Consider the following 26959-nt stretch of genomic DNA (forward strand, 5'->3'; position numbering starts at 1 on the left):
GTTCATACGCATCGGCGTCCGTTTGTCGTTCATCGTTCCGTCAAACTATCGTCAAACCAATAAAATTGAAATACGATCTGTCATTTTTTAAATAAACCAATAAAACTGGTTAAAAACAACAAGACACGACGTATGAAGGATTTATATTTAAACCCATCCATAGATAACTTTAAAATTATTAGAAACTTTTTTTAGTAAAATAAATAGATTGGTATGGGACGTCATCTGCTTTTCTTCTGTCATCGTCTGTCGAAATCTTACCTGAGAAAAAAAAACAGAGTATAATATAAAAAACAGGGTATAATTATGACTTAAACGTTTGACAGATGTCGAAGCAAAAAGGAAAGCTTTCCAAAACAGAAGCATATTCATTCTTTGAAGATGCTCTGGTTACTACAGAACTATCAGGTACCGATCATGAAACTTTACCATTTCAAGAATGGAACGACCTGGATATTAATATGGAAAAATGGGACTTAAGCGCTGGTACAAAGGTTAGAATGTTGATTTCAGTTTAAAGGACTTTCTGTATTACTGTAAGTTTTTAGGATAAAATAGCGCAGTTTCAAGAAACGAGCACCTCTTTCGAAGATCACCAACAAGTTCATCTACCTCCTAGTATCTTCTGCGACAGCTGGAAGAAACTGTCAGAAGTTTTTTCAAACGTAAGTCGCTAATAAAAATTTTGTCAGGTAAAGTCTTTGTGGGTAATGTAAGTAAGATAACAACCAATTCTTGTTAAAATTTGTTATAGTACCTTAAATTAACAAAATAAAGATACTTGGATGTATATATTATTACTCAAATTGACAGGGTATACCGGGTGCATCTCAAAAGTGGCTCATCCCTGTAACCTTTTTATTTTTTTAGATAAAAAACGAGATTTGGTATGTTAGTGTATGAGATAAATTAGGATTGATTGACGTATTCAATGATTTTCGGTCACTCCTAATAAAAATTAAAGTCTTCTTGATTAAAAAATCAAGGAGCTTTGGAAAAATAGATTTGATTGTTTGATATTTCTAGGCTCATTAGCATATTTTTTACGAATAATTTGGTACCACGCACTTGGTATTTCGAGTCAAATTGTCGTTATGAACTGTATGTTAACATTTATTTAGTTATGTTGACATATGTGATGTCATTATATTCAGAGTGCCATTTTCTATCAAATAAATTAAAAAAATACCGAAGGTGTCATTTAAAAATCGGAAATTGTAGTCATTTCCGGAGAAACAAGATGTGACCGAAAAGTCACATCTTGTCGCATCAACATACCAAATCTCGTTTTTTATCTTAAAAAATAAAAAAGTTATAGGGGTTAGCCACTTTTGAGACGCACTCGGTGTACTATTTACCAAAATTCAATGTAGCCTTTATTAATCTATTGGGTATTTTTTTTCCATAACAAGGAGCCGTCCTCTACCGGAAACACTGCGAAATTGTGTTTGCGCCTATTGTGTTTGTCCCCCTTCTATATCTGCACCCATTCTCCTATCCCTGTGCCCTGCACTAGCTTATGCAGGACCTTGATAGGATGGGAGCATAGTTCCTCCGGTTCTAGCCTAGCTTTCCCAAATAAAGAGTGTCGCTTGCGATCCAGAGCCTTGCAATGACATATTATGTGCTCCGCTGTTTCATGATCTTTATCGCAGAGTCTGCAGCAAAGACTTCCTTGATACAGGTTGAGCTTGTTCAGATAACACTTGACAGTCATGTGTCCTGTCAAGAGGCCTGTTGTAATCCGCACTTTATTCCTGCTAAGCATTAGCAGTTCTTTTGCGGTTTTAGAGCTAGGTCCTTGGATAAAAGCCTTGCTGTGCCTGTGCCCCTGTCTGTTTCTCCAGTGGACATTGTGCTTTTCCTTGATCCAGAGTTTTAGTGCACTACGGGCCAACATTTGGGTATTCCCAGTACTGGCTCTGGACCAAGATAGGATGCCGATGATCCCTGCCTAGCTAGCTCATCGGCTTTTTCGTTGCCTTGGATGCCGCTGTGGCCCGGCACCCAGAGTAATTTAATTCTGTTCCTTCGTGCCAGAGCTCCCAGTTCACCCAGGCATTCCCAGACGAGCCTCGACGATACCTTTGGGTTCACAAGCGCCCCAAGTGCCGCCTGACTGTCTGAGCATATACTGATGAGCTTACCTGAATAAGCTCTTCTATTGTTTTCTCTTGCACATTGTAGAATGGCGAAGATTTCTGTCTGGAATACGGTTTAGTGTTTACCCAAGGAAAAGATAGGCTTGCCCTTGGTCTTTCCCCAAATACTCCAGCTCCTGTTCCTTCAGCGGTCTTTGACCCGTCTGTATACCAGGTTAGTCCACCCTGAAGGAATGTTATATCTGTCCACATTCCTCGATCCATTTTGTTCACCTCGAATGGTTTGTGGTAGTGATAAAGAGAGGTCATTTGGTCCGATCTCATTTGGAGTAGAGATCCTCCGATAGAATCTCCCATCTTTAAGTGTCCTGTTTCTGTCCTATTTCCCGGAGACAAGACACTTTGTTGTCGATAGAGTCCCATTCTTGCCTCCGCCTGGATCACTATGTGAAGAGGCGGAAGGTCCAGAAGCACCTCCATTGATGCAGTGGGCGTTGATTGCCCCTGTGAAATGCTCAGACAAGCAAGTGTTTGCACCTTGCTGAGGCTGAGCATTGTTGTTTGTTGCATTACCTTAGGCCACCATACCAAGGATGCATATGTTACTGAAGGCCTCACCACTCCAGTGTACAGCCAGTGCACCATCTGTGGTCTGAGGCCCCAGATTTTTCCATGAAGTCGTCTGACTACCGCTAGTGTAGTCACCGTCCTCCTTGTGACCTATTGAGTATACACCAGATGCAAAACATATTTGATCCAAAATTCAATATACCGGGTGTTTGACCAGCTCTGATATTAACCCATGTAACAGTTTAAGAGTTATAATTAATGTGATAATCAAGTTGCAGGCGCACCTCCTTTTTATAGTCAAAGAAACTTATATTTATAATAAAACAAATAAAGTAAAAAACATTATTAACATTAATATTAACAATTATTTAAATATAAAAGTAGAAATGTATATCACATCCAGACGAGTTATGACAGTTAATTAATAACATTTTTGGAGTTTTTGGAAAAGAAATACAGAAAACTAAAAAGATCACGAGATATTTTATTTAAGTTTCCTTTTATTCATTCTTTTATCCTAAAATGTAATAATACATTTACCTAAAAAAGGGTCTTTAAAAGAAAAAAAAAAACTAAACATCTTTTGACCTTTCGGATAAAGCGTCGAAAGAAGAAATAGGCCAGAAAAAAGTTGTTTAGGGATTTCCTTCAGGCCTTATTTTTTTGCTCTATTATCTGTCAAGCTTAGTTCGAAAAACCTGAGCGGAGGTATCGGAAAAATTCGTTTTTCCGCCTTTGTGAGTTTTAAAAATTTCCTTCGTTCAAACTTGGCTGTCATTTACATGTCTTGTGTGGAGATATTAATAGAATATAGGGTGTAAAAATTTTTAAGCCAAATTTTATCAGTTTATTAAAAAATATTTGCAGAAAAATATTGCAAATATGTGAACAGCCTGATGTTTTAGTGTTATGCTGCTCGTTTTATTGTTTTCGTCATCTTTTATTTCTTTTCTGCTAGTCTACTGAACGTATTAAAATTAAATTAAACAGACATTAAAAACGTTGACAGGAAATATAGGTTTACCATTTATTTTTTTATAATTCTATTTGAGAAAGATAAGTTTATGTCATTATGATGATGTAAATACCTTATTGCACATAGTCAGCAAAACGCACGGAATACATATTATACAGGGTCCGGCAATAGTGTGTCGGTCATCTGTAACTCCTGGAATAAAAAAAACTTTTGAGAATTTTGTTTAAGTGCAAATCTAAAGTATGACCGAACCCTTTCGGGTACACTTTCCCAGATCAACAACCTTGGAGCAATCCCCAGAAACCTGGAAGAGTAGTGGACTTGAGAACTTCACGAGAAGAGCCTCAAGGGAAGACTGACAGGTTTCAAAAAGGGTGATTGACCAATCAAAGATAAAATGGGCTATAAGCTCATTTGAGCCATACAAATCACCGGGACCGGACGGTATTTGTCCAATAATGCTCCAGAAAGGACCAGACCTACTGACGAGCAAACTTTGTACACTACTAAGAGCTAGTCTGGCCTTAGGATATATACCGAGAATTTGGAGACTGACCAGGGTAGCTTTTATACCCAAGAATGGGCGTCTGGACTATTCTATGGCAAAGGCTTTTAGGCCCATCAGTCTTATGTCGTTCGTACTAAAGGCTCTTGAGAAACTAATGGACAGGTATGTTAGGGATAAAATAATGGGAAAGACCATTTCACCAAGACCAGCATGCCTATACAGCAGGACGATCAACCGAATCGGCACTCTATCAGCTAGTAAACAAAGTGGAGTCGACGTTTGAGACAAGAGAAGTGCTTTTAGGGGCATTCCTCGACATAGAAGAGGCGTTTGATAACACCTCATTTCAGTTACTGACCAGAGCTACAAGGAACCTCGGATTAGAGGAGACCTGCTGCAGGTGGATAGACTGCATGCTCAAAAGTCGAGTGGCATATACCACCCTACTAAATGAGACTGTTGCAGTCCGGGTGGCGGGAGGATGCCCGCAGGGGGGAGTTCTCTCCCCTCTGCTGTGGAATCTCGTCATGGACGGACTGCTTAATAGTCTCAACAGGGCTGGTTTCAACACTCTGGGATATGCAGACGATTTTCAGACTGATAGTCAGAGGTAAGTTTAACACAACAGTAAGGGAGCGAATGCAAAGGGCCTTGAAGATTGTGGAATCATGGGTGACACGGGAGGGACTAAATATTAGTCCTACAAAGACCGTAATAATCCCCTTCACCAAGCGCAGAATACTTGAGGGACTATTACACCTCTAAGACTCTGCGGCGATGAGATTCCTCTCTCGGGGGAGGTCAAGTATCTAGGAATCACGCTTGATACCAAACTGACCTGGAACCGACATTTCCAAAATGTCACAAGGAGGGCGGTGACTACACTAGCGGTTGTCAGACGCCTTCATGGAAAAATCTGGGGCCTTAGACCACAGATGGTGCACTGGCTGTACACTGGAGTGGTGAGGCCTTCAGTAATATATGCATCCTTGGCATGGTGGCCTAAGGTAATGCAACAAACAACAATGCTCAGCCTCAGCAAGGTGCAAAGACTTGCTTGTCTGAGCATAACAGGGGCGATGAAATCAACGCCCACTGCATCAATGGAGGCGCTTCTGGACCTTCCGCCTCTTCACATAGTGATCCAGGCGGAGGCAAGAATGGGACTCTATCGACAACAAAGTGTCTTGTCTCTGGGAAATAGGACAGGAACAGGACACTCAAAGATGGGAAATCCTATCGGGGGACCTCTACTCCAAATGAGATCGGACCAAATGACCCCTCTTTATCACTACAAACCATTCGAGGTGAACAAATTGGATCGAGGAATGTGGATAGATATAACATTCCTTCAGGATGGACTAACCTGGTATACAGACGGGTCAAAGACCGCTGAAGGAACAGGAGCTGGAGTATTTGGGGAAAGACCAAGGGCAAGTTTATCCTTTTCCTTAGGTAAACACTCAACCGTATTCCAGACAGAAATCTTCGCCATTCTACAATGTGCGAGATAAAACAATAGAAGAGCTTATTCAGATAAGCTCATCAATATACGCTCAGACAGTCAGGCGGCACTTGGGGCGCTTATGAGCCCAAAGGTATCGTCGAGACTCATCTGGGAATGCCTAGGTGAACTGGAAGCTCTGGCTCGACGGAACAGAATTAAATTATTCTGGGTGCCGGGCCACAGCGGCATCCAAGGCAACGAAAAAGCCGATGAGCTAACTAGGCAAGGATCATCGGCATCCTATCTTGGTCCAGAGCCAGTACTGGGAATACCCAACTGTATGGCCCATATTGCACTAAAACTCTGGATCATGGAAAAGCAGAATGTCCACTGGAGAAACAGACAGGGGCACAGGCACAGCAAGGCTTTTATCCAAGGACCTAGCTCCAAAACCGCAAAAGAACTGCTAATGCTTAGCAGGAATAAATTGCGGATTACAACAGGCCTCTTGACAGGACATATGGCTGTCAAGTGTTACCTGAACAAGCTCAATCTGTATCAAGGAAGTCTTTGCTGCAGACTCTGCGATAAGATCCTGAAACAGCGGAGCACATAATATGTCACTGCGAGGCTCTGGATCGCAAGCGACACTTTTTATTTGGGAAAACTAGGCTAGAACCAGAGGAACTATGCTCCCATCCTATCAAGGACCTGCATAAGTTAGTGCAGGGCACAGGGATAGGAGAATGGGTGCAGATATAGAAAGGGGACAAACACAATAGGCCTCACAGGTCGCAGTTTTTCCGCCAGAGGACGGCCCCTTACTGTGAAGAAAAAAAAGGTATGTACGAGGATGTATTTCAGGAAAATATTTTAACTTCTATAAATTCGTTCTAGTTCAAGAAAGTGTGAGTATATCGGGATGATTTGTTTTAAATGGAACACTTTGAATATCATTGCATTTTTGGATTCCTTTCAGATCACTTTATATATTCCTAAGATATGAGTAAATCTATTTCGATAATTTTGGAGATATTAATAAATAATAAATATATTATTTTTTCTTCTATAAAAAATTATTACAAATGCAAGAATTGTCCTCAGATCAAAACTATATTAGGTATTTAGATGGTCTACTTATGACTTACTTTGCTATAAATATTGTAATCTTAAATCATACAGTGTGTTCAAAATTCTACGCCAAACTTTCTAAAACATAAAATAATTTTTCTTCGTTTTTTTTAACATAACACCCTGTATATTATTTTTTCAAAATATCATCCCGGTTCACTCACACCTTTTTGAGGCACCGGTTGAAAATGACAATCGATGATAATTTTGGTGAGGTCTAACTCTAGACGTCACTTATTAAAAATTGACATAAAACTTATTAAAAATTAGCACTAATATTTACAGAAAGATTTGAACGAATAGAACGCTTCCAGATACAAATGTATTTGCAATAAATATATTTTTCTCAAATTTTAAACTAGACCATTTAAAAATAATTTTTACTCAAAATAAAAATGAATTACAACCTTCTTAAGGCCAACTGGCGGTAAGTACCCTTAAAAAATTAATAACTTGACATCGCCAAAATTACCATCGTTTGTGAGTGTTTTTTTTTCGATCATATGGTATAGTACATTATTCGTGTTGTAAAAGGATATTAGACTCCCATTCAAAGAATATTGCACTAATCATTGTGCACTTGAGATATTTTTACATAATCTGGAGGACTATGATCCACCATTTCTTTCAAAAATGTTGTTAACAGCAACTATGTCAAAAGCACAATACCGATTTTTAATAATGTGATTGAAAAATTATAGAATTAAGTAAATTAATTTTATTGTAATTCTGCGCAATTATTAACATATTATTTTATAGTATCCTGATATTTCAGTTGACCAGTTTTCAGTTTTAAAGACCACAAGTTTTCTTTTTTTATTATTGGCCGGAATCGCTCGTGCGCTTTCTTGCACTGCAATTTTTCATTTTTGCTACATTGCAACCAACATAGGATATAAATAAAATTTCCACCTTAAAAAAGCTAAAAGCACGTAGCTAGGCAACGTTGCCGATGCTTGTTTCTACGAGACTTCGGACCGCAAAACCATATTTCAATTAGAGGTGCGAGCCCTTAAATAAAATATTTTCCGACCTTTTTCGCAGCACCGACCGGTGGGAAAATCGCATTAGGGGTAGGCGATGTAAATAGAAGGAAAAAAAGGTTGTTGGTAATAAATTTCAGCTATCACGAGCAGCCCTGTGGCTTCTTTTGTGAAGTCAAAGTACTAAAAGTGCTAAATTAGGGAGTTAATTCTATTGTTTATGATTTATGCCAAAGAAGCTTAATTCTATATTATTTTGACAGTTTAAAATTTTGTTTAATATTTAATGCATGTTTAATATTTAATGCATGTTTAATATTTAATGCATGTTTAATATTTAATTTAGAACTATATAATTATAAGAAAGGTTTTTTTTTCGTAGTGCGTGCATTTTTTCCAAAAAAAAATAGATATTTTGCTGAATATAAACAATAAAGCTTTCAGAACCTCGAAATCGTCGTTCAACAAAGTTGAAGAGGTAACATTTCAGCCACCTGTATAACAAACAATTTAAATGAATTAAAGGAACCTACGTTGTGTTAAATATATTTTTATTGTGAATTACCTCGGATGCGCCCGACAGGAGCAATATTTTAGGAAATTTTGAAGAGAAGGGCTATGTAAATAAAACGCTACATTTGTAAATAGCCCTACTTATTTTATTAAATGAAATGAATGGAATGCCGTACTCTGCCTAAAATTTACAAGTAAAAGAGCACGGTAGAGAAATCTTAATCAATATTCCAAAGAATCCAGCTTTCTGAACTTTAATAAAAGAAATAATAATAATACAAAAATAGTACTCATATTAAGGTTGGTAGTTTCATACATTCAGAACATGCCACATATGTTACATTCAAAACGGAAGAGGTTTTTGTTAATTTAACGGGTCCCCACCCGTAGACATTTATACATTCCGTACATGTATACGGCGCCTAGCACAATCTCATTGGTTAGATTTGAATTTTAAACCAATTAAACTCCCAGTGCCATACGCGAGTATGGAATGTAAGACAGTGCCATGCGCACTTACGGAATGTACCTGGTAATTATGTTCAGCAGAAAGTAACGCCTGGCTATAGCTAATCTTGCAAGAGTAGCTGTGGCTCCGTGACTGAGGCCATCGTTTCGTGAACGAGAGGTTCAAATCTCACGCCGGACCCTAACTTTTTTATTTTTTTACAACTGTTTTTATTTTAAAAAAAAGCTGTAAATATTTAATAGATATCAAAATACGGATTGCGTTGGTTTCACTCTTTTTGATGGGGTTAAATTGATGATTTGGTGGAGTTAGTAGCGTTGGTTAAGAAGGTTATTTTTGGGGTTGATTGCGTTTTTGCATGTGTTTGATAAGATTTTTCTTTAAATTTCGTTAACAAGAATGATAGGGGTAGTTTATTTCAAACCCTTCCACTCATTTTAAAAAAGTGAAAAAATTACCAGAAAGCGTGTTTTCATAACAGTAATGCTTCCATGAAATTTCACTAGTCTATCTCTTTTCGTTTTCAACATAAAAAATAAAAACAGTATTTTTCCGCCATCTTTGTACCGCGATATCTCCCTAATGGTTGACTTTTGACCCAACGTTTATGAAGCAAACTACCCTTTATTTTGAACAAGGAATCACCCCCTGAAGTTTTTCGCATTTGTTTTGAAACACCCTGTATACTAATCATTATGCACTCGAGATATTTTTGCATAATCTGGAGAACTATGATCCACCAATTCTTTCAAAAATTTTGTTAACAGCAACTATGTCAAAAGCACAATACCGATTTTCAATAATGTGATTGAAAAAGTATAGAATTAAGTAAATTAATTTCATTATAATTCTGCGCAATTATTAACATTATTATTTATTTTATCCCGACATTTCGGTTGACCAGTTTTCAGTTTTAAAGACCACAAGTTTTCTTTTTTTATTAGTGGCCGGAATCGCTCGTGCGCTATCTTGCACGGCAATTTTTCATTTTTGCTACATTGCAACAACATAGGATATAAATAAAATTTCCACCTTAAAAAAGCTAAAAGCACGTAGCTAGGCAACGTTGCCGATGCTTGTTTCTACGAGACTTCGGACCGCAAAACCATATTTCAATTAGAGGTGCGAGCCCTTAAATAAAATATTTCCCGACCTTTTCGCAGCACCGACCGGTGGGAAAATCGCACTAGGGGTAGGCGATGTAAATAGAAGGAAAAAAAAGGTTGTGGGTAATAAATTTCACCTATCACGAGCAGCCCTGTGGCTTCTTTTGTGAACTCAAAGTACTAAAAGTGCTAAATTAGGGAGTTAATTCTATTGTTTATGATTTTATGCCAAAGAAGCTTAATTCTATATTATTTTGACAGTTTAAAATTTTGTTTAATATTTAATGCATGTTAAATATTTAATTTAGAACTGTACAATTATATGAAAGGTGTTTTTTTGTAGTGCGTGCATTTTTTCCAAAAAAAATTAGATATTTTGCTGAATATAAACAATAAAGCTTTCAGAACCTCGAAATCGTCGTTCAACAAAGTTGAAGAGGTAACATTTCGGCCACCTGTATAACAAACAATTTAAATGAAATAAAGGAACCTACGTTGTGTTAAATATATTTTTATTGCGAATTACCTCGGATGCGCCCGACAGGAGCAATATTTTAGGAAATTTTGAAGAGAAGAGCTATGTAAACGAAACGCTACATTTGTAAATAGCCTTACTTATATTATTAAATGAAATGAAAGGAGTGCCGTACTCTGCCTAGAATTCACAAGTAAAAGAGCACGGCAGAGAAATCTTAATCACTATTCCAAAGAATCCAGCTTTCTGAACTTTAATAAAAGAAATAATAATAATACAAAAATTATACTCATATCAAGGTTGGTAGTTTCATACATTCAGAACATGCCACATATGTTACATTCAAAACGGAAGAGGTTTTTGTTAGTTTAACGGGTCCCCACCCGTAGGCATTTATACATTCCGTACATGTATACGGCACCTAGCACAATCCCATTGGTCAGATTTGAATTTTAAACCAATTAAACTCCCAGTGCCATACGCGAGTATGGAATGTAAGATAGTGCCATGCGCACTTACGGAATGTACAGGGTGGACCATTTTGGTTGTTTCTATAGGGTATCTAGAAAACCGTGAGAAATATTCAAATTTTGATACTGCAGTCTCAGGTTCTTTTTTTGAAAAAATTACAATGGCGCAAACGGATCGTGGCTATCTTGATCGGTTTCGAAGCTACAGGGGGATTCTCAAATTTTGTACTTTTTGAAGATGTTCGATAGTTTGTTTATTTCAGCAACCACGAAAAAATGAATTATACATTCTAAAGGCACTTTTCTGTGTAGAATGCAGTGGCATAGTCAGACTTTTTTCGAAAAAAAATATTTTTTGAGATATTAACTATACTTATGTTTTTTTAAATAGAACCCCCTGTATATTTTTAAATTTTCTTATTCAGCTTGGCATGGGCTTCTCGAAAATATATAACTCTCTATATTTATTTTCACTATTAACCTCAACATTTCAAATTTTTCTTAAAATATCCACTTAGTGGATAGTAGGCCGCGACGAGGAACAAAGTAAACAGTTGTCATGGTGATCGGAACATAACTTTGATGGATGCGGAACATTTCATTTCAACAGATTGAAGTCTAACAAACATAAGCAAATGGCAGCTGATTTATATTTTGAGCGGTATCCAGAGCGCGAGCAACCAAACCCAGTCATTTTTAAAAGGTTAGAAGATAGTTTAATCAATTTTGGATCTTTTCAAAAACCGCGTCACAAAAAATTATCAGAAAGAAGATGAAGAAAATCAATATATTATTGTCCTCGGAGTTAAATGAAATGGAATAAATACCCAGCAAATAAAAAATAAGTGTGACAGAAACAAAAAAAAACATATTTTAATATAAACTCTAGAGGTTACTTCAATCGGGCTTCTCAGTTAATATAAAAAAAAAATAAAAACACAAAGACTACATTAAATGTTCAGACTGCTGCCCATTATTATCTAGACAGAGTTGGTACCGTCTTCGCACGCCGCCGCGCGCCGCTAACAGAATTTCGTTAGGGTTAGACTCAATATAACATTCTAACATATTATTATATTTCTCAAAATTTTCTTATTTACTCAATATTTTTTTCGAAAAAAGTCTGACTACACCACTGCATTCTACATAGAGAAGTGCCTTTAGAATGTATAATTGATTTTTCCGTGGTTGCTGAAATAAACAAACTATCGAACATCTTCAAAAGTACAAAATTTGAGAATACCCCTGTAGCTTCGAAACCGATCAAGATAGCCACGATCCGTTTGCGCCATTGTAATTTTTTCAAAAAAAGAACCCGAGACTGCAGTATCAACATTTGAATATTTCTTACGGTTTCCTAGATACCCTATAGAAACAACCAAAATGGTCCACCCTGTACATACCTGGTAATTATGTTCAGCAGAAAGTAACGCCTTAGCTAATCTTGCAAGAGTAGCTGTGGCTCCGTGATAAGGCCATCGTTTCGTGAACGAGAGGTTCAAATCTCACGCCGGACCATAACTTTTTTATTTTTTTACAACTGTTTTTATCTTTAAAAAAAAGCTGTAAATATTTAATAGCGTTGGTTTCACTCTTTTTGGTGGGGTTAAATTGATTATTTGGTGGAGGTAGTTGCGTTGGTTAAGATGGTTATTTTTGGGGTTGATTGCGTTGGTTAGGTTAGCTATTTGGTGGAGTTGGTTTGGTTTTGGTTGGAATGCTCTATAACAAAGCGTTAATAGTAATGTCTAAGGTACATTCCGTAAGTGTATATGGCACTGTCTTACATTCCATACTCACGTATGGCACACCCGTAGGTACTAATGCCCTGATAGCGGAAATAGAAGCTAAAGTTGAAGGTTTGGTGCAAATATCTTTAGATTATAAGTAATTCTATGAGTTATTTTATTTATTGTTTTTGTTTGCTCTTTTGTGAGCTAAGATATTCGCCCATTCACGGCCAAAAACTGTTAGTACATTACAAGGCCCTTATTCTCACACTGAACAATCATCGGCACAAATGGACAGTAGACGATTGTATTTGCATTATTTTTAAACTGAAATTATTCACAGCATATAAGTAAAGTCTTTACACATACATAAAATCTTTAGCACAGAATATTATAACAGGCAAATAAGCTATATGCTTTAGTTAACACTAGTTAAATAATGGGGGAAAACATTTACTTTACCTTTAATAACACTCTTTGTCACAAAACTTACGAACAAAAATACCATCAACGCGTCTCGAATGGTAGTCTAAAAGCTATTATTTAACAACTATTATCTCTAGTCGTCGTCGCCGTCGCCTGATTTTCCTCTCCCTAGTTTGCGAATCATATTTTAAAAATCAATAATTTTATTTATGTATACAAAGTGTCTTAAAATGAATAATTTAGATTTAAAGAAATATGCTTATTTTTAAACAGTTCCCACCGTTATTTAGAAATAATCACAGATTTGCTCACCTCATTTCGGTGGACATAAGTAAAGGCTGATAAAAATGTTGTATCCCTGTATTCTAAACAGCTACCTGTTTAAATAAATTCGGAAAAAAATAAAATCAATTTGTCATCGAATTTTTTTATTAATATTTCGAGAAATTTTCTCTCTCAGATTTTAAATGATGTTTTATTTAATCTTATTCCCAGATACCAATAGACACCCCCGAATTTGAGATTGAGTGTATAGAAAAAAAGAAAAAAATATATTTTATTTATCCGTAAGATCATTGAACTTTATCTTTTGCTTTCCAGTAAATAGATGTTATCCTTGTAGTAATAAAAATGATGAACAGATTAAAGGAAACGGGTTTCTTAAGGATATAATCAACTTGTTTTCCTTTTCTCCATTTTCGACTTTTTTCCTCCTTATGGTGTAATTTAATAAATACCCTTCAAGCTGTGACTGATTTTCACACGTAACCGTGTGTTTTTTCGGGTCAATTATTTTTCTTTATGTAATTTTGGCTTTCAGAAGCAGTGAAGTAGGAAAAATATTAAACCTATATTTAGGTGATAAAATTTAACCAATATTTGTTTTTATAAAATCATAAAACCAGATTAAAATAAACTTCTGTGAAGTTTGTATTTGTATCCTACTGAGACTGTTACTCCTAACCAAAGCATAGTTTATTTCAAATAAACTTTTAGTCACGTGATTAAGCTTCAACAGTGTTGCCCACTTTTACATATTTTCTTTTAATCAAAATATTTTAGGAAACAAAAATAAATTAATTATAAATATATAAAAAAGTGAAATCGGTTAAATAGCGGCGACGATAGCGCACATTGTCTATATTGTTATGGCGGCCGTTTTGTTTAACGCACTCCAAACAAACGCAACATCTGTGACGTTGTCACCATAAAAATTAATCGAATACATAATTTTTCTGATAAAACAATTCCACTGGCACCTTCCCTTCATGAAGTTTCCCACGGGAAGCTATTTTTATACGTTGTGCTCCCCAACTATAATGTAAATTATTTATTATTATAAATCATTATTTTATAAAATAAGATAATTGTCAAATAATAAACGACAACGTTGCTGATCGCGGCGGAATGTGACCAACATGGCGATAATAAAAATCGCTATAAACTAATTTTTGCAGATTTAATATAAATAAAATATATATGTTATATATATGTTAACTATATGTTATATACAATTATTTGCTCTATAAAGTAAAATGAAGAGCTGCTCGTTATCTTAAATTATATAACAAATATAAAGATTATTGCCAAAATTTTATTTAGTCAGGTTTATAGGCTTTAGTGTCAATTTCGATATGATTGATGACGTGCATAGAAAAATGTTTTGCGATTACTGTATATTACATGTCACCTGTAACTTGAAACTATTAATTTCTAACCTACTAATTTCAACAATCTATATCAAGTTCTATATCTTAACTGAGCCATAAGCTTTTTATATCTAATAATTATTATTAGTCTTCTAGTTTATCTAACAAATTCTTGATTACAATCATTACTAAAGAATTTTAAACCTTAAACATTTTTAGGTGAATTTTGTTATTTTCGTGAACAAACCTACCTATCCAGACCTCATCAGTAACAGTCGTCACGTGCTGCACAGCTATTTTTATCGTAGTTTCATATCAAGTATCGAAACTTTACTCTATATCGGTTCGACAATGCCTTTTCCTGAAGAGCACGGTACCACTGGATTTGCCGCTGCCGTCGGCAGATTCTGGAGACCCTGGCACCACATATACTCGAACTGCAAAATTCAGAAGAACCAAGGGGAGCATACACCTCTATATAATCCTTCAGGTACAAGTATAGGGGTGATTCTGATAAAACTGATACTTTTTTTGTTATTTTTTATATTTTGTACCGGGTGGCCAACTAAGAATGGACGCCGGCTGTATCTGTTAGATTTGTACAAGAAATGCAGGGTGAAATAATACAACGAGAGATGGTATAGTTAAATTATATTTTCGGTAAAATATGTAAAAACGACATGAACAACGTAGTATCTCAGAACTACTTATCGTATAACTTTGAGAAAAAAATTCTAATAAGTAAATCGACCAAGAGAAATCGCTGGAAATGAGTTTCAAGTTCAAAAAATGCCCGATAGGGGGCGTTTTTCTAATAGCCAATCAGAAAACAAGGCTTTTCTCAAAAATATGCAGGTGAACAGGTATTTTAAATATTACTGTTGTAAACATCGAGAAATTTGTATTTTTTTTAATTTAGAGTATTTTGCTGTATATCATAAAATAAAGTAGTGGGGGAAGGTTAAACTTGCTTCTTCTTGCCTTTTAGGGTAGCCTAAACTCTAGTTTAGGCTACCCGATTACCAAACTAGGGCTCGTTTAAAAGAGCTTTTATTCCTTAATGATCTCCAGTATAAATTTTATTTCCACAATTTTTTCATGGTAGCTAGAGGGCGCTGTTTGACATCATAACAGATATTGCGCTTTTGCATAAAAAATTTAAATAGGAGGCTATATTTCTCTTTGTACAGTTAAATAGAGCACAAAATTTCCAAAATATTAACACAAACCGCAATTTTCTATCTACTCTCTAACCGGAGATATTAAGAGAACAAATCATGTTAGGCTGCCGCTTAGGATTGATTATATGGTATAAAGATTATAGTAGTAGGCTAGGAAACAAAAAGAGGTAAACTGGTTACTTCAAAATATCAAAACGTTTAAGTTCAGTTTTCATGCATCCGAATTTCGGGCGTTCTCTTAAAAAAATGACGTCATAATTATTTAAACGTGTTTATAACAATGTGTGTTACAATAGCATGAACTACATTATCATCCATCCATATAATTCTTACGGATTTCTTGGTTAATTATACACAAATAGTTCTCAGATTAAAATGTCGGAAAGTCGGGCAATCAATAATTTTATTAAAATTTCTAAGAAATTTGTGCCGCTATATTGCTTTAACAGAAAACGGCCGAATTTCGTATGGCAGTAAAATGTTCTTCGTCTTTCATCTAAAAGATTGCTTAATTCGCATCAGCTTCACAAGAAGTCACGTGACGTGGCGACATTTTTTACTAAATATACAGAGTAGGCCACTGAAAACTTACAATGGCTATAATTTTTAAACCAAAAAACATATCAAAAAAATAAAAAATACCGTTTCTATAATATCGAGGGGGAATACATATGACGTATTTTTTGAACCACCCTGACCTACCCCTTAGGCGGCACCCCTACTCACTTGAAAATCTTAAATAGCAACAGCCCACTTGTGGCGCCTTTTTGGAAAGCCCATCAAAAATGCTAAACGGTGATCATAAAGTTTTTAGGGTGAAATTGAAAAACTACCCCTTACACGAAAAATTAGGTGGACATTAATGAAAAAAGTGATGTTTCAGTATAAGTTACAAATTGGGACCCAGCTAAATGAGGCAAATGAGGTATTTTTCAAACCACCCCAACTCACCCCTAGGTGTCATCCCCTCACTTCTAATCTCATCAATACCATTTTGAAACCATTGCCATTTTGAAGCTAAAAATAAAAAATGTACATAATAAAAAAGGCAATACAAATATTTTTTACTAATCGTTCGGCCTAATTTTGCGATAACGCAAATTCTTTCTTATCATCTATTTTTTTACTTTCAACAAATAGGAGTGCATTTTCAATACTCTTCTGACAGATGTTCGAGGTATACCTGTGATTGATGCCAACTGGCGTGTTGATGCTTCTGGATTGACCGATACCTGACCAATAACTTCCATCTGCATTTCTTCATTCAGTACCCTGGGCCCTGTCCTTTTTTTATTTTTGACCGATCCAGTTACTTGAAACTTTAGAATCAAATCTCTAACATAAACGTAACATAACCGTTTCCAAATAGCACATACCTTCAGCACCATAAAGAAAAACTATTTGAATTCTTTCTTCCACAGTATAAACCATTTTTCTTTCAAATAAGCGAATCAAATAAAGGTTTAAAATAACACCAAATTTGCAAACGATTGAAAATCGATAAAAGACAGTGCAAAAACGCAAAGATTTTTTAAGAAAACGTTTTAAGATTCCTGTTTGTTGAAAGTAAAAAATAGATGATAAGGAAGAATTTGCGTTATCGCAAAATTAGGCTGAACGATTAGTAAAACATCTTTCTGTTGCCTTTTTTATTATCTACATTTTTTATAGCTTCAAAGTGGCAATGGTTTCAAAATGGCATTGATAAGATTAGAAGTGAGGGGGTGGCACCTAGGGGTTGGTCGGGGTGGTTTGAAAAATACCTCATTTGACTAATTTTGCTAGGTCCCAAAATCACTTTTTTCATTAATGTCCACCTAATTTTTTGTGTAAGGGGTAGTTTTTCAACTTCACCCTAAAAACTTTATGATCATCGTTTAGCATTTTTAATGGGCTTTCCAAAAAGGCGCCATAAATGGGGTGTTGCCATTTAAGATTTTCAAGTAAGTAGGGGTGCCGCCTAAGGGATAGGTCGGGGTGGTTCAAAAAATACGTCATATATATTCCCCCTTGATATTATAGAAACGGTATTTTTTATTTTTTTGATATCTTTTTTGGTTTAAGAATTATAGCCATTGTAAGTTTTCAGTGGCCCACCCTGTATTATGGTAATATGGTAAATTCACAATTGTCAAGTTTTGTAAATATGTCTAGATAGAGATGTAATTTTACTACAAAATTGTATTTCTGATTTAAATTTAATTTTTAAACTCACAAAACTCATTTTGAAAATAATATTGTTTAGTAATAATCATTTAATATTAATAAACTGGTTTTGCTAAATTAGATTTTTTTGTGAAACTGTGCAAAAGCATCTTTATTTTACAAGTTTCTTACTAAAAATACTCTAATGTATCAATCTTTTTTTGAAAAATTACTTCTATTTTTTTCATTGTATGACCAGTCCGACCCTGGATATACCTAAACATTTTAATACATACTATTTTTCTATTTTATAGTAAAAATAAGCAAAATAAAACACTAATTTACCACAATAATAACACTTCACTTTTGCACTTGACCATCATCAGCAGATGATTAAAACATATCAAGTTTTAGTCATCTGTTGATGATTCTAACATGTTAAAATCCGTATATACAGGGTGTCATTGAAATGGTGTAAAAATCAGGGGGTGATAGTACTCCTAAAAATAGTAAAAAAAGTTCCTATAAGTATAGGGCGGAAAATGCATATTAAGGGAGTTAGGGGCACTGAAAGGGTGAATTTAAAAAACGGTTGTTTTGATATTGTAGGCTTAAAAAACGAGATAAAATTTCGAAAAAAAATGCTTTGCCATAAATTTTGACCCTAAATCAAATGGTGATACTAAAAAATTGTTTGGAAAAGCGCAAAGGGTAGTTTTTGCAAGGGTAGGGGGTTGTTTCGTGAATAACTTCTTAGAGGTTATTTTTTTTGCAACGTGGGTTCATTTTTTGAAAAATACACACTTTTTCCTACAAAAAATATACTCTTGTTGCACATCGCCCAGAGCGATGGTTTTCGTGAAAATTGAAGGCAAAGACTTTGCTCTGATGGGTTTGTATCAACATAAACTTATGAAAGTTATGGCGGTTCAAAAGTAACCAAGTAGTTACCAAATAATTAATTGAACAATCAACATTTTATGATTTTTAAAATATCTTATTGCTTTAAAAAACGAAATAATCCACTAGATTTCTACTTCTGGGGCCACTTTGAAAGCTTTGGTTTACTAAGTGCCGATTAATACTGAAGAGCAACTACGGCAAAGCATTATTGACTGTTCCAATCAAATTCGGACAACACCAAGGATATTCCACTTGAAGAAGATGTCTGCATTGAAATAAATGGTGGTCACTTTAAACATTTACTATGAATGAATTAAGGAATGCATTATTTTAATAAGGAATTTTGGTAATTGGTTTATTTCGTTTTTAAAGCAATAAGATGTTATAAAAATCATGAAATTTTGATTTTCCAAGTTATTATTTAATAACTACTTGGTTACTTTTGAACCGCCATAACTTTCATAAGTTTATGTTGAGTAGCAACCCATCAGAGCAAACTCTATGCCTTCAATTTTCTCGAAAACCATCACTCTGGGCGATGTGCAACAAGAGTACCTTTTTTTTAGGAAAAAGTATGTAGTTTTTAAAAAATGAAGCCACGTTGCAAAAAAGATAACCTCAAAAAAGTTATTCACAAAACAACCCCCTACCCTTGCAAAAATTACCCTTTCTGCGTTGATGATGTTGATTAACCAGTTAGCAACCCCTCAGAGCGAACTCTTTGTCTTCAATTTTCTCGAAAACTATCGCTCTGGGCGATGTGCAACAAGAGTATCTTTTTTGTAGGAAAAAGTATGTGGTTTTCAAAAAATAAACCCACGTTGCAAAAAAACCAACCTCAAAAAAGTTATTCACAAAACAACCCCCTACCCTTGCAAAAATTACCCTTTCTGCGTTTCCAAATAATTTGTCAGTACCACCATTTGATTTAGGGTCAAAATTTATGCTCTGCATTTTTTTTCGAAATTTTATCTCGTTTTTTAAGCCTACAATTTCAAAACAACCGTTTTTTAAATTTACCCTTTCAGTACCCCTAACTCCCTTAATATGCATTTTCCGCCATACTTATAGGAACTTTTTTTAGGAGTACTATCACCCCCTCCCCCCCCCCATTTTTTTACACTATTTCAATGACACCCTATATATAATAGTGCAAAAATGAAGTGTTTTGGTGTTTTGTAGTGAATTAGTGTTTTATTTTGCTGTTGTAACACCAAAGGTTGAAGGGTTCCAACCCCCAACTGTAATATTAGAAATCATTTATTTTTTCAGGAAAGTACGTTGTTCGTCTCTTCTGGATGGGCTCGTGGAGAAAAATATACGTTGACGACTATCTTCCTCTAGATAAGTCCGAAAATTTGCTACTCCCAACATTGATTGCTCCAAAGAAAGACATCGAAGTGGTCGATGAAGAAGCGGATAAAAGTCCGAAGTCTCAAAAGAGCACCAAAAGACCCAAATCGAAAGATCGAAGTCTTTCCAGAAAAGAAACTGTGGAAATTTGGCCCTTTTTACTTTGTAAAGCGTTGCTGAAGATAGGATGCCTTAGTTGGAGCTCTAAAAGGGAACTAAACCACTTTGATATTATACAGTGTCTTACCGGATGGGTACCTCAGAGGATTCGTACAGATGGTGCAGATTTTCTGTTTATTTTTTCAAAAAATACATATTTGTACCGTGCTATTATTTTAATTTGTCCCAAAAAAATAAAGGGTCTAGTAAAAAAAGAAATTGTACTGTTTTTTGTTAAGTTGTATGCCGTTGAGTCAAAAATTGTATAAACTGTCAAATGCCAAAATTATTGACATAACTTACTTTTTTTAAAAATACTTTTTTTCTGATTACGAAAATATGCCACACTTGCCCTTTCTTTTCATTAGTTTAGCACAAATTCGTATAAATATGATTAAAATTATAATTTTTCAACATCAAGCTATTCGCGTTTGTTATTTTGTTTCCAAGAATTGTCATGGTTTTTATAGTTATAGTTCTATTATGATATAGAAAATTTTCTGGTTTGTAAACTCAGAACATTTTAGTAAATTACTCAAATCTAAGAGCAATAAATTTATTGAATAATGAGATACATCCAATTTACAAATAGCAAACAATTTGAAAAAATGAAAATTATTTTTTGCACTTATAAATGCTGCTCCGCGTGACCTCCTCCATTTTCTCATTTGACAGTTTTTAGAATTTTTGACTCAACGGCATAAAACACTACAATTTCTTTTTTCAGTAAACCTTTTAACTCAAAAAATAAATATTTTACAGCCTTTTAAAAGTGGGACAAATTAAAATGAAAGCACTGTACAAACTGTACAAGCTTTATTAAGAATATCGAAATTAGTGGAAAAATTAGCCGTTACAATGAATTTACGACATTATCATTGACAATGTCTAAAAAAATATAATTAAAATTAGTAGAATATTCTAGCAACAGCTTTCAGTAGTCAGTTGTAAAGCTAATAATTAGCTTATAAAACAATAAATTTCTCATTTCTAACCACAATTTCTCTTGGCGGATCCCAAGTAGCATTTTTCGACACATTTTAGATAATGTTTCTTATAATTGTGTCTGTTTCTTGACACAATATGGAAACGGTGTGCCACAAATAGGAATCATTTTCGAAACCTATACATTTTATATGGCTTTATTACATGTGTTTCCAATGTGGCGGCACTAGTCGTTTCCTAAAATGTTTCGATGCGGAATCAAAACTTTTAGAGGAAATGTTTCGAAACATTTTCTGCAATTTGTGTCCAAGGTGTTACTGTTTTCAACAGCCACTGTTTTTAAATGTGAAGAAACAAAATACCAAACTAAAATAGTCTGTCTGTCTGTGGATTTCAAAATGAAAACAACATCAACAATGTCGACATAATTTCTTTTCTCTCCACCATAATCTTTTTGTTTTTAGGTTTTCTCGCACAAAGAATGTCTGGCAAAAGCAAATTCATCGTTTAATTTAATAATGTACTTTCATATTTTTAATAGGTCTTCTATATATCATTATTTGTTGCTACAAAAATTTTTTGTTTAAAATACATATAGATTTTTATTTTTATTTCTATATATAATAAAAACATATATTTTTAATTAAAAACGCTATTACTAGCCAGCATGACGAAATTTTATGTCATTATTTTATAAAATTGACATGGAGTCGGACACAAATCATCTATATTTTATCATATTTGTGTCTAAAAAGAGAGAAACTCGTGCTTTGAAAATAAATGGACAATAAATGGGAACTTTGTTTCCAAAATGTTTCGATTTAGCGCTATCTGTTTAGAAACAGAGGTAGAAATTTCGAACTAGTCATCTGTCAACAACACCAGTCAAAACTTCTGGTCAAAACAATTAAAACATTTTTATTTACTTATTACAACGCAATTAAAACATGTATTCCATTGTCATTTTAGAAAAATGAGAAAAAAACTTGCTGGTAACATTTTTCTTCGGTCTTCTCCTAGGTATGGGGAGTGGTTGATATTGCATTTATTCCTAAAACAAATAATCATCTCTGTAATGCGCATAATGAATAATTATAAAATCGCATAAGAAAAGTATCTGTATTCCAAAAATCTTGTAGAATGCTTAAAATTAAAAACTGCAGAACAAAATCCAAACAATAAAATAAGGTTATATTCTCATATTTCACAGAATATCAAATAAATTATGGAAACTTTTCAGGCACCGGGTACGAAATCTTTGTAAAATGAGCCACATCTCATGTTTCTTAAAAGTTCCGAAAAATTTGTGACATTAAGATCTTTATTGTTATAGCTTATGTAGCGAAACCATATTTTGATAAAATGTTTCCAAACAAAAAGCGATTTATATTACGAAACATATGCATCAAAAATGTGGCGAAACTGTTTCGCAATGTTTTTCAGCAAATATTTTGTTTCGATTTTGTCTCTAAAAATGCTACTTGGGATGATAGTCAAAGGCACAAAATGACACTACTCCCTAATTCTGAAGTGTAATTTAAATAATTATTATTTTTAAATAATAATTATTAGTTCTTTCAAAGGTTTTTTCATTAGATAAAGCAACTAAAAAAAATAAAAAGCTTAATAAATTTTAGTTTTGAATTCAACCGATCTTTGGGAACTTCTAATGGCGTATGTAAGACCATTTGAATGGGACGAAGACAAGAAACATAGCAGTTCATCGAAACAAACTGCTTCTTCAAAACAATCGAAAATGACCAGTAAAGAGACGGGAAAGAAGTCAAAAACTGTCATTCCTAGCGGAATAGAAAATATGAGGGAAGGAGACTATTTTGTTATAGCTGCTTGCGACAATTTTGAGTAAATGTATAAAATTTATTTTGGTTTTAGGTACAGTATGTACCAAAAAGTTCATATCAACTGGGGAAACATTATAATAAATAATAACGAGTCCTTGAAAAAAAGTTTATTGAAATTATCATGCCAAAAAACACAATGGTATACAAAGAGGCCCACCTCATTCGCCTCGGTTGATTACACCAAAATGGAAAGATGTAGAAACAACATTTTTTGTGGGCGTATGTGGGGAGGCAACGTGCAAAATTTAAAATTATTTTGAAATATATAGGGTGTTTCAGAACTAAGATCCATATCAAAGTTATATTTTTTCTTGTGGGACATACGGTATTTTATTCCATTTTTGAATTCTTGGAACCAAAAAAGGTATTTTATTTATCCACGACTCGTCTATAATTTTATTATTATACATGAGTTTATAAAATAATAATAATATTCATTATTCACTAGTGAATAATGGTTTCATTATTCACCCCTTCCACGGATATCTCCATCGAAACTCCAAACAAGAGCTGTGCTCGATCCAAACCGGCTTGAAATAAATAGTTTCTTTTAATTAGTTAAAGCTAAATTAGTTAGCTACCGAGTTAAAGAAAATTGCAATGTTTTGTTTCCATGTTACTTACTCGTTATACTCGTTCAATATTTTTTTGACATTAAAAATAAAAACTCCTGGATAATGTATAGTATTCTACTCGCATATACTCGCCTGCGGCTCGTGTCATAAACTTCATCCACGTGAATAACAGCCACCATTATATGCTCGTTGAATAATATACTATTATTATAAGGGTTCAATATGTAAAAAAGGTATACCGGATGCGTCTCAAAAATGGTTCACCCCTATAACTTTTTTATTTTTTCAAATAAAAAATCGAGATTTGGTGTGATAGTATATTATGACATAAATTTTAGGATAAATTGACGGGGGTGGGGTGGGGGGGGGGTGGTTTGGTTTGGCTATTCAGTTGTTTTTGGTAACTTCCTGTTTCACCAGAAATGACTACTACAGAACTTTTGATTTTTAAATGGCACCCTCCGTATTTTTTTACTTTATTCGATAGAAAATGACATTCTGAATAGAATAACATATCATATGTGAACTTTTGACATTCTCGCTTAATCAAAAATCGTATTTAAATTTCAAACTAGAGTGCCATGGTTGTGTTAAAAACACAAATTCTTAATCAAGGAACCGTGGAAAATAGATTTGATCGTCTAATGTTTTTAGTGTCTTCTCCTGGCCAGTTAGAAAATGCTCAAATCGCATTTTTAATCATATCTCAATTTTTTCAAATGGAATGAGGGTGGCTCATTAACATATTTGGAAAAAGCATTTTTTTACGAATAATTTGATACCACACACTTGGTATTTTGAGTCAAATTTTAGTTACATACTAACCGCAAGTTATAATTTCAAATAACCATATGCGAAAATGTCAAAAGTTTTCATATGATACGTTATTCTATTGAGAGTGTTATTTTCTATCGAATAAAGTAAAAAAATGACGAGGGTGCTATTTAAAAATCAAAAGTTGTAGTCATTTTCGGTAAAACAGAAAGCGATCGAATACAATTGAATACGTCAATCAATCCTAATTTATGTCATATACTAACATATAACATACCAAATCTCGTTTTTTTAACTGAAAAAAATAAAAAAGTTGTAGGGGTGAGCCACTTTTGAGACGCACCCGGTATTATTTTTATCTAACCTTTCGAGGGCTGTAACTTCTTCAGGAAGCATTTTAAGAGGATATGTTCGTAGGAATTTTTTGTTTTACTTTTATCTGTAGAATCACTGACCGAAGTTAGATACAGTATTTTTTTGACACCCTGTATTATTTCAATTTTTTTTTTGGTATTTAATAAATATTTTTGGTTTTTAATAATGTTATAACATTTGTTCTTAGACTGTCTTTAGTGAAGGAAAGAAACAACTCCGTAGTAACCAATAGCGTGTTTCTCAACCAAATTCGTGACATTCCTCTAATAAAACCTCCTCCAAGACCAGGTAGATATCAAATTTTATTACTTTTTTTTTGGTAATTTACCTAAATTTTCGTATTCTTTTAGAATTGGCATATTGGCAAACGTTTCGATACGAATACTGGGCAACCGAGCAGGGAATCATACCACCTGATATTAAAAAACTGAATATAAAGTCTTTGAACATTGTGAGCCCGTTTGACCAATTGGCGAATAAGATGAAAACAACAGAAGGAGGGGATGATTTTAGTGATACTAGTCCTGAACTCGAAGCACTGGGTATAAATAATTATTTAAAAATAATTTTGAATTTTAAAATCCAGTGAGCAAAGTTTTGTGACATTTAGGGAAAATTAGGGAACAGTTACGTATCTGCGTTTTATTGCTTCATATCAGACACAAGAACCTGGTAACGTAACAAATACGTCACCTTTCCCCTTAAAGGAATAAAACGCTCACTGGGAATATTGACAAGAAAAGCTGATTTATATCCATAGTTTGATTAAAACCATAAATTGATTGAACGTATTTGTGTGACCCTTGCATGTGGATGCTTGATTTACTAAAGCGGTCCATACATTATCAAAGAAATTGCGCAACACAACGCGTTGTGCAGTGTATGTGTGTGTTGCGCTTTGTTGTGCCATATTTTAGTTGCCAGCCGGTTTTTTTTAGGGACGTCGCTTGTTTCTCGAACAATGCACAACTTTTAATAAAAAGTTTGATCAAAATGTTACTAAAGCGGCCCATACATTATCAAACAAATTGCGCAATAAAGCGATGCGCAACGTTGCGTTGCACAACTGATTCAGAGGTCCGTATATTATCAAACAAGTTGCGCAACAAAGCGATGCGCAACGTTCCGTTGCACAACTGCATCACCCATGCACTTAGTAAAATGTTGTTGACTTTTTATTAAAAGTTGTGCATTGTTTGAGAAACAATCATGTCCTCAATTGCCATTGCGTCAATTATTATCGTATATACCCTAGATGATGTCAATGATACCAAAAAACGAAAAAGAAAACAAAGAATTTGGAAGAAAGAACTAAAATGTTGCACAACGAAGCGCAACACACACATACACTACAAAACGCACTGCGCAAACGCCTGTTGCACAAAAGAATTCGAACATTCTTGAAACTTATCAAACAATTGCGCAACGCATAAAACTATACATTGACAAGTCGTTGCGCAACAGCCTGTGTTGCGTTTGTTTGATAATATATGGGCCGCTTTAGTGTATGGGTGATGATGGAATTGTGCAACGCAACGTTGCGCATCGCTTTGTTGCGCAATTTGTTTGATAATGTATATTATATACGATATACGCTTAAGGCTCCAAATATATTTAGGAATTTTTGAAATAAAATGTTGTAATATTGAGTTAATGCACTGACATTAACTTCCTATGTCTCTTCAATTTACTAGTAGTGTTTCTAACATTGATCCTTAAGCGGTCCATATATTATCAAACAAATCAAATCAAAGCGATGCGCAACGTTGCGTTGCACAACTGCATCACCCATACACTTGGTAAAATGTTGATCAAACTTTTTATTAAAAGTTGGGCATTATTGTTCGAGAAATAGTCATGTCTTCAAGTGCCATTGCGTCAATTATTATTGTATGCGTCCTAGATGATGTTACCCGATGTTACCAAAAAACGAAAAAGAAAATAAAGAATTTGGATTTCCTTCATCCAAATTCTAAATGAACTGAAATAATGCACAGCGAAGCGCAGCACACACATACACTACAAAAGTCCGTTCAAACATTCTTCACAGAAGAATTCAAACATTCTTCAAAATTATCAAACAATTGCGCAACGCATCAAACAGGGCCATACATTGGCAACTTGTTGCGCAA

At 34.4% G+C, this 26959-nt stretch overlaps 1 protein-coding gene across 1 annotated transcript in view; it reads left to right on the plus strand.

Annotated features, from left to right (window-relative positions):
* Positions 1-326: 326 nt before the first annotated feature.
* The window catches only part of LOC115884596 (androglobin-like), a 65527-nt gene continuing 38894 nt past the window's right edge, over positions 327-26959 (plus strand). Inside the window, exons 1-7 of the mRNA XM_030903225.1 lie at positions 327-494; positions 549-665; positions 14775-15045; positions 20057-20416; positions 22879-23104; positions 25015-25115; positions 25178-25369. Of these exons, the coding sequence (XP_030759085.1) occupies positions 327-494; positions 549-665; positions 14775-15045; positions 20057-20416; positions 22879-23104; positions 25015-25115; positions 25178-25369 (1435 nt within the window). The remainder of the gene's footprint in view (positions 495-548; positions 666-14774; positions 15046-20056; positions 20417-22878; positions 23105-25014; positions 25116-25177; positions 25370-26959) is intronic.

The sequence above is a fragment of the Sitophilus oryzae genome, unplaced genomic scaffold, assembly GCF_002938485.1.
Source record: "Sitophilus oryzae breed Bouriz unplaced genomic scaffold, Soryzae_2.0 scaffold_302_pilon_pilon, whole genome shotgun sequence".
NCBI classification, from domain to species: domain Eukaryota; kingdom Metazoa; phylum Arthropoda; class Insecta; order Coleoptera; family Curculionidae; genus Sitophilus; species Sitophilus oryzae.